The sequence below is a fragment of the Somniosus microcephalus genome, chromosome 13 (genome assembly GCF_052327205.1).
Source record: "Somniosus microcephalus isolate GS21.2 chromosome 13, FLI_Smic_1.0, whole genome shotgun sequence".
Lineage (NCBI taxonomy): Eukaryota > Metazoa > Chordata > Chondrichthyes > Squaliformes > Somniosidae > Somniosus > Somniosus microcephalus.
In genome coordinates, this window is record NC_140999.1 from 192,066,130 (window position 1) to 192,079,136 (window position 13,007).

Sequence of the window (13,007 nt, forward strand, 5' to 3'; positions counted from 1 at the left end):
TCCTATTTCTGCTCTCACTAGCACGTGGCACTGGGAGTAATCCTGAGATTACTACCTTTGAGGTCCTGCTTTTTAGTTTATTTCCTAGCTCCCTATATTCTGCTTCTAAGACCTCGTCCCTCTTTCTACCTATGTCGTTGGTACCGATATGGACCACGACCTCTGGCTGTTCACCCTCCCCCTTCAGAATGTCCTGCAGCCGCTCAGTGACATCCTTGACCCTGGCACCAGGGAGGCAACATACCATCCTGGAGTCACGTCTGCGGCCACAGAAACGTCTATCTGTTCCCCTTACGATAGAATCTCTCATCACTATTGCTCTCCCACTCTTTTCCCTCCCCTCCTGGGCAGCTGAGCCACTCGTAGTGCTACGGACTTGGCTCTTGCTGCATTCCCCTGAGAAACCATCTCCCCCAGCAGTATCCAAAACGGAAAATCTATTGGAGGGGGTGATGGACCCAGGGGACTCCTGCACTGCCTTCCTAGTTCTTTTACCTTCCTAGGTCACCCATTCCCTTTTTGCCTGTGCACTCTTCACCTGCAGTGTGACCACCTCGTTAAACGTGCTATCCACGTAGATCGCAGCCTCGCGGATGCTCCACAGTGACTTCAGCTGCAGCTCTAGCTACGAAATGCGGATTTCGAGTAGCTGCAGCTGAAGACACGCCCTGGACACCGAAAGTGTCCCTGACTTCCCACATAGCACAGGAGGACCACTCCTCGCTGCCCTGCCATGTCCTACCCTTAATTTGCTCCCTTTACTTCCTCTAAATTAAAGAATATTAAATATGCTAGGGACCTTACTTCACTTTACACACAACTTACTCTAAACTAGAGACCTTACTTTTACTTTAAACGACTAGACTGTAGAAATACTCACCAGGTCTGTCTTCTAAGCAGAAGCAGTCATTTCGTTACAGAAGCACCATATGCAATTTATGAAGATGAAGGCGAATAGTTAGTGAATCAGGTGCTTCTTAAAAACAAAGGTTAGCGCTTGTCCATCCACAAGTGTCGCTAATGTAGAATGCAGCGTGGAGTAAGGCGTTTGATAGAAATACAATACAGGTAAAGCTGTATTTGACAAATCAGCTATGTGTACGAAGAAATTTTTCGCACACACTTTGGTGTTAATCCCTGGTGCCCTGACCAATATTTATCCCTCAAACAACATATCCCTCAGTTTAACATCTCGTGCAAAAGACAGCACCCCCAACAGTGCAGCACTCCCTCAGTACTGCACTGGAGTGTCAGCCTAGATTTTTGTGCTCAAGTCTCTGGAATGGGACTTGAACCCACAACTTTCTGACTCAGAGGTGAGAGTGCTAGCAACTGAGCCACAGCTGACATTGGTAATAAACTCCAGGTTTGGTAAGTTACCATAGAAACCTCAATTTTAGAACTTTCAAAAAAAATGAAGCACATTAGCAAGTTCTTCTCATATACTTACATGTTGTGGAGATGCCGGTGTTGGACTGGGGTGGACAAATGTAAGAAATCATACAACACCAGGTTATAGTCCAACAGCTTTATTTGAAATCACAAGCTTTCGGAGCGCTGCTCCTTCGTCAGGTGAAGTGGAGAGATGCATAAAAACACAGCTTATATAGTCAGAGAATAATGTCAGATGTTTACAGGTAATCTTTCCAACTGCCATTTATCACACCTCGGCAGAGAGATAATCACAGCAATCAAAGGTGTAAATGGTGTCCAAACAGGTCAGTCAGGAAAACATTACATCAAAGTGCATTACATTTCCAGCAAAAAAAATGTTTTTTGTCTGTTTTTTTGTTTTTCATACAGACCCCAGCATCTGCAACATTTGACCCCTTGTGACCCCACCTCATTGTTCTTTGATGTAATGTTTTCCTGACTGACCTGTTTGGACACCATTTACACCTTTGATTGCTGTGATTATCTCTCTGCCGAGGTGTGATAAATGGCAGTTAGAAAGATTACCTGTAAACATCTGACATTATTCTCTGACTATATAAGCTGTGTTTTTATGCATCTCTCCACTTAACCTGACGAAGGAGCAGCGCTCTGAAAGCTTGTGATTTCAAATAAAGCTGTTGGGCTATAAACTGGTGTTGTGTGATTTCTTACATACTTACATGTGTGCAATAGGTTGAATATGGGTTTCACCTTATTTGAGTCTTTGTACCCTTATTATATGAATTCTAAACAATTTGAGTTATAGCATAAAACTGAAGTGATTTTTTTCTGGTGTATAATATGTATTTAGATCTTTTAAAAAAATTACCTGGCTGCCAATGCTTAAATATGCCACTGTTATTTATTGTATAGCAGACACACCTTATCTTATCTAATTGAACTCAGGTCTTACTGGGTTACAGCAGCAACTGTTCAAATGTTATACTTCAAAAAAAGAAATCCATACTAATACATCCCATTGGCACATTTGTGTATATACATTTTCTCTGTACAGGAATTTATGCTAAACCTATATAAAACACTATTTCGGCCCATATTTTCCTATCCCTACGGGTGTATACGAGCTGTGCACACACCCATAGGGATCTCGCAAGTGCCGGTTTCAGGCACGCGAAGCGCATGTGCTGAAAACCGGCATTTCCGATCTGTCAAGAATCCTCGACAGATCGGACGCCTGCCCTGGAGAAGGGCCTCTGCGGGTGGAGAGTTCCGCTTCCTAACATAGAAGATAGGAGCAGGAGTAGGCCATTCGGCCCCTCAAGCCTGCTCCACCATTCAATGCGATCATGGTTGATTATCCAAATTCAGTACCTGGTCCCTGCTTTCTCCCCATACCCCTTGATCCCTTTAGCCTTAAGAAATATATCCAACTCCTTCTTGAATATATTTAATGAATTGGCCTCCACCGCCTTCTGTGGTAGAGAGTTCCACAGGTTCACCACTCTCTGGGTGAAGAAATTCCTCCTAATTTCTGTCCTAAATGGCCTACCCTTTATCCTTAGACTGTGTCCCCTGGTTCTGGACTCCCTGACCATCAGGAACATCCTTCCTGCATCTAGTCTGTCCAGCCCTGTCAGAATTTTATAAGTTTCAATGAGATCACCTCTCATTCTTCTAAACTCCAGCGAGTACAAGCCCAATCGACCCAATCTCTCCTCATACGTCATTCCTGCCATCCCAGGTATCAGTCTGGTGAATCTTCGCTGAACTCCTTCCATGGCAAGAACATCCTTCCTCAGATAAGGCGACCAAAACGGCACACAATACTCAAGGTGTGGTCTCACCAAGGCCCTGTACAACTGCAGCAAGACAGCCTTGTTCCTGTACTCAAACCCTCTCGCTACGAAGGCCAACATACCATTTGCCTTCTTAACCGCCTGCTGCACCTGCATGCTTACCTTCAGCGACTGGTGCACAAGGACACCCAGGTCTCGTTGCACTTCCCCTTCTCCCTATCTATTGCCATTTAGATAATAATCTGCCTTCCTGTTTTTGCCACCAAAGTGGACAACCTCACATTTATCCACGTTATATTGCATCTGCCATGTTTCTGCCCAATCACCCAACATGTCCAAATCATCCTGGAGTTTCTCGGCATCCTCCTCACAGCACAGACGCCCACCCAGCTTTGTGTCGTCTGCAAATTTGGAGATATTACATCTAGTTCCCTTGTCTAGATCATTAATATATATTGTGAATAGCTGGGGTCCAAGGACCGATCCCTGCAGTACCCCACTAGTCACTGCCTGCCACTCGGAAAAGGACCCGTTTATTCCAACTCTTTGCTTTCTGTCTGCCAACCAGTTCTCTATCCAAGTCAATACCTTGCCCCCAATCCCATGTGCCTTAACTTTACACGCTAATCTCTTATGCGGGACCTTATCGAAGGCCTTCTGAAAGTCCAGATACACCACATCCACTGGTTCTCCCTTATCTATTTTACCAGTTACATCCTCAAAAAATTCCAGTAGATTAGTCAAGCACGATTTACCTTTTGTGAATCCATGTTGACTTTGTCTGATCCTGTCACTGTTTTTCAAGTGCTCTGCTATTACATCTTTTATAATGGACTCTAGCATTTTCCCCACTACTGATGTCAAGCTTACCGGTCTGTAATTCCCCGTTTTCTCTCTACCACCTTTTTTGAATAGTGGGGTAACATTAGCTACCCTCCAATCCATGGGTACTGTTCCAGATTCCATCGAATGTTGGAAGATGATCAGCAATGCATCAACTATTTCTAGGGCCACTTCCTTAAGTACCCTAGGATGTAGATTATCAGATCCCTGGGGATTTATCGGCCTTCAATCCCATCAATATCCCCAACACCATTTCCCTACAAATACTGATTTCTTTCAGTTCCTCCCTTTCATCAGACCCTATGTTCCCCGGCATCTCTGGGAGGTTATTTGTGTCCTCCTTTGTGAAGACAGAACCAAAATATGTACTTAGTTGGTCTGTCATTTCTTCGTTCCCCATTATAAATTCCCCTGATTCTGACTGCAAGGGACCTACACTTGACTTCACCAATCTTTTTCTCTTCACATATCTATAAAAGCTTTCAGTCAGCTTTTAATGTTCCTTGCAAGCTTACTCTCATATTCTATTTTCCCTTTCTTAATTAATCCCTTTGTCCTCCTTTGTGGAATCCTAAATTGCTCCCAATCCTCAGGATTATTGCTTTTTCTGGCCAATTTATATGTCCTCTCCTTGGATCTTATGCTATCCCTAATTTCCCTTGTTAGCCACGGTCAAGTCACCTTTTTTGTTTTATTTTTATGCCAAACTGGGATGAACAAATTCTGTAGTTCATCCATGCGGTCTTTGAATGTTTGCCATTGCCTATCCACCATCAACCCTTTTGAGTGACATTCCCCAATCAATCCTACCCAACTCGCGCCTCAGACCATCGTAGTTTCCTTTATTTAAATTTAGGACCCTAGTCTCGTGAGTCAACTACTTCATTCTCCATCTTAATGAAGAATTCGATATTATGATCGCTCCGACCCAAGGGGCCTCGTACAACAAGATTGCTAATTAATCCTTTCTCGTTACATAATACCCAGTCTAAGATGGCCTGATCTCTGGTTGGTTCCTCGACATATTGGTCCAGGAAACCATCCCGTAAACACTCCAGGAATTCCTCCTCCACATTATTGTTACTAATTTGATTAGCCCAATCTATATGTAGATTAAAGTCACCCATGATGACTGCTGTGCCCTTATTGCACGCTTCTTTAATTTCCCTTTTAATGCCATCCCCAACCGCCGCCTTACTGTTTGGAGGTCTATATACCACTCCCACTAACGTTCCTGCAGAACCTCCGCCCGGAGAAATCACTTAAAAATCTTACGCCTGGTAAAAGCAGGCGTAAGGCCTGCTTTTACCAGAATAAGAGTTTTTAAAAGTTTTTAAAAAATTCTCACTCATTTATAATTTTAAAATACTTTTTTTTTTTAAAGTTTATTTTTAGCCCGGTAAAAAACTTAATTTTTTTCAAAAAATTAAATTTTTGTTTAATATTTTTAATTTAATGCAATTTTTACTCATTTATTTATTTAATGTTTTGATGTCTTTTTTCAGTGATTCCCATTCATACTTTTGACAGGTCTATGCGTCAAAAGTATGAAGGGGGATTCCCTTCTCCCATTGGCCCCCCATGGCCCATGTGATCCCAGGGACGCTTGCGAACTGCCTACGCCCCTGGGATACCTGGGCGCTGCGCATTTCGTTGTGGAGAGGCCCAGGATCGGAAATGGCCGGACCCCGGGAGCCCTCGGCTAAGGGCGTAGATTTTTTCCCGATAGGAGACATCCACACGCAGGAAACCTCCCATCGGAAATTACAGGCCATTATGTCCAATTCTGGGCAAACACTTTAGGAAGGACGTGAAGGTTTTGGAGAGGGTGCAGAGAGATTTACTGGAATGGTTCCAGGAATGAGGGATTACAGTTACGTGGAGAGACTGGAGAAGCTGGGGCTGTTCTCCTTAGAGCAGAAAGGGTTAAGAGGAGATTTTATATGAGGTGTTTAAAATTATGAAGGATTTAGGTAGAGTAATAAAGAGAAACTGCTTCCAATGGTTGAAAGGTCGCTAACCAGGGCGCACAGATTTAAAGGTGATTGGCACAAGAACCAGAGGCGACAAGAGAAAAAACTTTTTTACGCAACGAATGGTTACGATTTTGAATGCACTGACTGATAGGGTGGTGGATACAAAGGGTGGTGGGTGGTGGATACAAAGGGTGGTGGGTGGTGGATACAGATTCAATAGTAGCCTTCAAAAGGGAATTGGATAAATACTTGAAGGAGAAAAAATTGTAAGCTTATGGGGAAAGAGCGGTAAGTGGGACTAACGGGATTGCACTTTGAAAGAGTCAGTGAACACTCGATGGGCCGAATGGCCTCCTTCTGTGCTGTACTCGTCTATGATTCTATGTGTGCAAATACTGTTCAGATTGCAATTCCTCCCAATTTAGGTTTCTCTATGTACTCTAAAATCTGTCGTGTTACCACATTTTGCTCCTACAAACCTAAAATGGTGAATCTCCACATGGCAAGGTCAAACATAGATAAGAATGTTTCAAACGGGAAAGTCAATGACTCATTTGAGTATTTACTGCAACATTTTTCAAAATATGTGAAGAAAATATGTGAAGAAAACAAAACTACATATAAAATGAAGAGCGGTCACATAAGTGCAAAAGGAGGAGAAACTGGAAAGATAACTTCACTAACACAAAGAGTTAATACCCCAGTCAATGCGAGAGACCTGGAGCAAAAAGGGATGTGACCATGGAACACACACTTGGCTAATACCAACTATGAGTACTGGGGTTCAGCATAGTTTTCATACCAAAACTCAGATCAGGAGCTAGTTTTCTAAAGATGCACTGGTGCCAACATTGCTTTAGCAAGCCATCACACCCAAGGTTAGAAATTGCACAAACCGCCATCTAGTTTACGATGAATACCCATGGCCGATGTCAACAAACCACATCAACTGAAAAAAAGAATCAGTCAGCCAGCTCAGGACTGGGGACCATGTTTTACTCAAGAGATTTGCCGACAGGCAGGAGTTGCCCGATGCCCCATTTATTTTTATATGCTGCCTGTGACAACCCAACTCTGGTAGCAGTGAGGCAAAGCAAAATAAGGTAATGCTGCTACCCTGGGTGTGCCTGATGCAGAGACCACCATTATTTTGCGCTGGTCATCTATTCTGCACTCGATGGCCATAAGGGAAGGTGACTGCACAGAATCGCAAGAGTCTTGAACCACAAGTTCAAAACAGCCACACACACTTTTGCTGTGGAATCCACTCTGCAATAGAAATGTGATGGGATTCCACTGCAGCTCGTCCCTCAAAGAATACTTGCTGCAGTATAATTCAGCCATAGGTAATTACTTCCCACCAAAAGCCCCCTACAGCCTTTGATTTATGTATAATTTTTATTCTACACAATTTACACGTGGGTACAAAGACATTTATCTCTATATTAATAGTTTATCTTTACCTCTGCAGGGGACTTGGATGAAGTCGCCTTCTCTGGCTTTGGTTTTCCTTTCTCTTTTGTCTTTTGTTTCTGATCCTTGGCTTGGCTGAGTGATTTCATCGTGGCTGCAGCGTGTTTGAGGATGCAGTCACTGCTGCAGTACACCGAGTCAGTAGAGGCCAGGTTGGCACAGCCGGGCCCAATACACTTTGGCACTGCAGGAATTTCCACTGCCTAATAAAAACAAGCCACAATAGTCGTCAATACAGTGTATTTGTGCACTACTACATAATTCAACCACTGAAAATATGCAGTTACTATAAAGATGGTGTTCTCAGCAAGAATTTTTAAAAAACTCATAAGGCTAGATAAGGAGTTAATTTACAATTAAACCAATTCACCACTGTTTCATGTTCACATTCAATTAGTGCCAACCTACTCCAATTAGTTAATCAAGATGCAAATATGAGAAAAACCAAGGTGCTACCCTTAATGTTCAAAAAATATCCTAAAATAATAAAACATGATATATGGTTTTATCCACCATTAACTGGATACTAAAAATTGAAGAATCACCAGCCAAAGATGGGTTTTTGTGTCTTGCTCTTGCATGTTTCTGTAGATTGTCAAAAAAAACTATTTTAAAACTTAAAGGATCAGATTGAGTTATTCAAAGTCTTTAAATATTATAGGCATTAGATGCACATACAACAGGGACAGGGGAAGAAAATCAGCCAGAGTTCCTATTCCGAATAACTGTCTGAGGCTGAACCAGACTGTTCGCAACCTTGGTGTTGTAGTTGACCCCGATATGAGCTTCCAACCACATAGCCATGCCATCACGAAGACTGCCTAATTCCACCTTTGTAACATTGCCCGACCTCGCCCCTGCCTCAGCTCATCTGCTGCTGAAACCCTCAACCATGCCTTTGTTACATCTAGACTTGACTATTCCAACGCACTCCTGGCCTCCCATCTTCCCCCCTCCATAAACTGAAGCTCATCCAAAACTCCACTGCCCTGTGTCCTAACTCGCACCAAGTCCCGTTCACCCATCACCCCCTGTGCTCACTGCCCCGTGTCCTAACTCACACCCAGTCCCGTTCACCCATCACCCCGTGCTCACTGCCCCGTGTCCTAACTCACACCCAGTCCCGTTCACCCATCACCCCGTGCTCACTGCCCCGTGTCCTAACTCACACCGAGTCCCGTTCACCCATCACCCCGTGCTCACTGCCCCGTGTCCTAACTCACACCCAGTCCCGTTCACCCATCACCCCGCGCTCACTGCCCCGTGTCCTAACTCACACCCAGTCCCGTTCACCCATCACCCCGTGCTCACTGCCCCGTGTCCTAACTCACACCCAGTCCCGTTCACCCATCACCCCCCGTGCTCACTGCCCCGTGTCCTAACTCACACCCAGTCCCGTTCACCCATCACCCCCTCTGCTCACTGCCCCGTGTCCTAACTCACACCCAGTCCCGTTCACCCATCACCCCGTGCTCACTGCCCCGTGTCCTAACTCTCACCCAGTCCCGTTCACCCATCACCCCGTGCTCACTGCCCCGTGTCCTAACTCGCACCCAGTCCCGTTCACCCATCACCCCGTGCTCACTGCCCCGTGTCCTAACTCACACCCAGTCCCGTACACCCATCAACCCCTGTGCTCACTGACCCGTGTCCTAACTCACACCCAGTCCCGTTCACCCATCACCCCCTCTGCTCACTGCCCCGTGTCCTAACTCGCACCCAGTCCCGTTCACCCATCACCCCGTGCTGACTGACCCGTGTCCTAACTCACACCCAGTCCCGTTCGCCCATCACTCCCTGTGCTCACTGCCCCGTGTCCTAACTCGCACCCAGTCCCGTTCACCCATCACCCCGTGCTCACTGCCCCGTGTCCTAACACACACCCAGTCCCGTTCACCCATCACCCCGTGCTCACTGCCCCGTGTCCTAACTCACACCCAGTCCCGTTCACCCATCACCCCCCGTGCTCACTGCCCCGTGTCCTAACTCACACCCAGTCCCGTTCACCCATCACCCCCTCTGCTCACTGCCCCGTGTCCTAACTCACACCCAGTCCCGTTCACCCATCACCCCGTGCTCACTGCCCCGTGTCCTAACTCTCACCCAGTCCCGTTCACCCATCACCCCGTGCTCACTGCCCCGTGTCCTAACTCGCACCCAGTCCCGTTCACCCATCACCCCGTGCTCACTGCCCCGTGTCCTAACTCACACCCAGTCCCGTACACCCATCAACCCCTGTGCTCACTGACCCGTGTCCTAACTCACACCCAGTCCCGTTCACCCATCACCCCCTCTGCTCACTGCCCCGTGTCCTAACTCGCACCCAGTCCCGTTCACCCATCACCCCGTGCTGACTGACCCGTGTCCTAACTCACACCCAGTCCCGTTCGCCCATCACTCCCTGTGCTCACTGCCCCGTGTCCTAACTCGCACCCAGTCCCGTTCACCCATCACCCCGTGCTCACTGCCCCGTGTCCTAACACACACCGAGTCCTGTTCACCCATCCCCCAGTGCTCACTGCCCCGTGTCCTAACTCACACCGAGTCCTGTTCACCCATCACCCCTGTGCTCGCTGCCCCGTGTCCTAACTCACACCCAGTCCCATTCACCCATCACCCCCTATGCTCACTGCCCCGTGTCCTAACTCACACCCAGTCCCGTTCACCCATCACCCCCTGTGCTCACTGCCCCGTGTCCTAACTCATACCCAGTCCCGTTCACCCATCACCCCGTGCTCACTGCCCCGTGTCCTAACTCGCACCCAGTCCCGTTCACCCATCACCCCGTGCTCACTGCCCAGTGTCCTAACTCACACCCAGTCCCGTTCACCCATCACCCCGTGCTCACTGCCCCGTGTCCTAACTCACACCCAGTCCCGTTCACCCATCACCCCCTGTGCTCACTGCCCCGTGTCCTAACTCACACCCAGTCCCGTTCACCCATCACCCCTGTGCTCACTGCCCTGTGTCCTAACTCACACCGAGCCCCGTTCACCCATCACCCCGTGCTCACTGCCCCGTGTCCTAACTCACGCACCAAGTCCCGTTCACCCATCACCCCCTGTGCTCACTGCCCCGTGTCCTAACTCACACCCAGTCCCGTTCACCCATCACCCCCTGTGCTCACTGCCCAGTGTTCTAACTCACACCCAGTCCCGTTCGCCCATCAACCCGTGCTCACTGCCCCGTGTCCTAACTCACACCCAGTCCCGTTCACCCATCACCCCCTGTGCTCACTGCCCCGTGTCCAAACTCGCACCAAGTCCCGTTCACCCATCACCCCTGTGCTCGCTGACCTACATTGGCTCCTGGTTAAGCAACGCCTCGATTTTAACATTCTCATCCTTGTTTTCAAATCCCTCCATGCCCTCGCCCCTCCCTATCTCTGTAACCTCCTCCGGCCCTACAACCCACCGGGATCTCTGTGCTCCTCCAATTCTGGGCGCAACCCCGATTTTAATCGTTCCACCATTGGCGGCCGTGCCTTCAGCTGTCGAGGCCCTGAACTCTGGAATGCTCTCCCTGAACCTCTCTGTCTCACTACCTCTCTTCCCGCCTTCAAGACGCTCCTTAAAACCCCCCTCTTTGACCGGTCACCTGCCCTAATATCTCATGTGGCTCGGTGTCAAATTCTGTTGAATTACACTCCCGTAAAGCAGTTGGGATGTTTTACTATGTTAAAGGTGCTATATAAATGCAAGTTGTTGCTGTTGTACTGGCCATCTGTCCGGTGACTCCTGCTAGAAAGTAACCATATTGGATGAGGATAGGATAAAGGAAGAATGGACACTTGGTGTCGTGTGGAACCGTATCCCGGCATTAATCAGTACCACGGGTGATAAGGAAGCAAAGGGGAGCAAACTCAAAAGTAAAAATAAACCGTTGATTGCAATAGAATCTAGAAGTGCTAAAGTAATGCAAGGAGCAGTGCAGTTGGGAGAAAACTATTTTACACAACTGTATTAATCTGTCACGTAAATTTAATATTAAACCCAGGTTAATTTATTGTAAAGGTTCAAAACACATTACTTATGGAGATTAATTCTAGTCCATTTCAAACAATGTACAAACTATCTAATTTACTGCAGGAACACTAGATGTACACTTCACTGATGATGCACTTGACAGCACTCACTGAAGGAGAAACACAACACTTCTATTTTGCCAAATAACAAAACAGAATAATATGCCTGAATTGATTGCAAAACATCTAAGTACACGTAAACGGTTTCTAAACAGCATACCGGCTTAAATATTTTAATTTTCTTCTTGCCACTTGGATTGGCTGCTTTCTCAATCCTGCCTTTTATTCCCTGGTCAGCGGGAGAGTTTCCATCTCGTTTTCCTGTTGTTGTATTCGGGTCGTCGGTGCTTGCCAGCATCGGTTTGCTTTCCTGTTGACCAGGCCTCAGTTCTGTGGTGCCTGAGCCTTTGCTTGGAGAGGGACTACAATCAGGGCAGATGTAGTCCTCTCCATTGCGTTCCAGTAAGCGTCCTCTTGCCATTGTAATACCCACACAGTCACCATGAAACCATTCTTCACAGCGATCGCAGCAGATCATAAACCTGCCAAAAAACTCAGAATCAGCACACTACACACCCACAGTACTGCATAAATCAGAAACCAGTCTCGGCATGGATAATATGCCCTCCAAATAAACAAAATACACTTTGCAAATGTCTAGCATTACTTGTAATTTATAATATTTACAATACATATGCTTGCCACTGTATGATGTAGGAAATTTTGAATACCATTAATATAAATTTCAAAAAGTGTTGACGTCGATGTTCTCTCTAAGCTGCGCGGCCGCGCAGTAATGGAAAGGTTCCGCGCAGGCCGCTCACCGGCTTTTACATTGTTAATACTGTGCATGCGCAGATATTTAAAGGGATCGTGCATTAAAAGAAACAGGCCGTACAGAGCAAACGGAGCTTACAGGGAGCAATGGTTGACGTGCTTGGGGGAGTCAGATAAAATGTGAAACAACTGTGAAAATCTCAGAAAACCTTTAAAATGTGCAAAGTTTACTGAACAAATTTTAAAAAGACCTGCACAGGTTTCTTTTCAGGGTTAATAATTCAAACACATGAAAAGGTATAATTACAACAGCAGCAAAGACAACAGGGTCTCCTTGTTCAAGGAATATAGAAATGCAGACACTCAAAATACACGCAGGAGTTACTTATTCCACCAAATTGTATAATCATAAGTATTTTCTGCATCAAAGTAAAATTGAGTTCTTAAGTTAGACTATTAAGTTAAAAGGGATTTAACAGCAGCTAACCAACTACTACAACAGCTTTCTGTATCCAGCGCAAGTGAAATCCTCTTGCAGCTTCCATTCTGAAAGTAAATCTAGCAGTAGTTTCATCTTTTATTTTAAATCCAACATCTAATTAAGTATTTTTTCAGTTCCAATCGGGCACATTCAGAAACAATTTTCAGCTGATCACTTCTGCCTGTATACTATGTGCTGCCAGAAAATCTGGATCAGACCACATGTAGCAACATTGCAAACTA

At 46.2% G+C, this 13,007-nt stretch overlaps 1 protein-coding gene across 1 annotated transcript in view; it reads right to left on the reverse strand.

Moving 5' to 3' along the window:
• LOC147108923 (death-inducer obliterator 1-like) overlaps positions 1–13,007 on the reverse strand; it is a 176,724-nt gene that overhangs the window by 68,773 nt on the left and 94,944 nt on the right. The window contains 2 exon segments of the mRNA XM_086005877.1: positions 7,474–7,686; positions 11,728–12,049. Of these exon segments, the coding sequence (XP_085862003.1) occupies positions 7,474–7,686; positions 11,728–12,049 (535 nt within the window).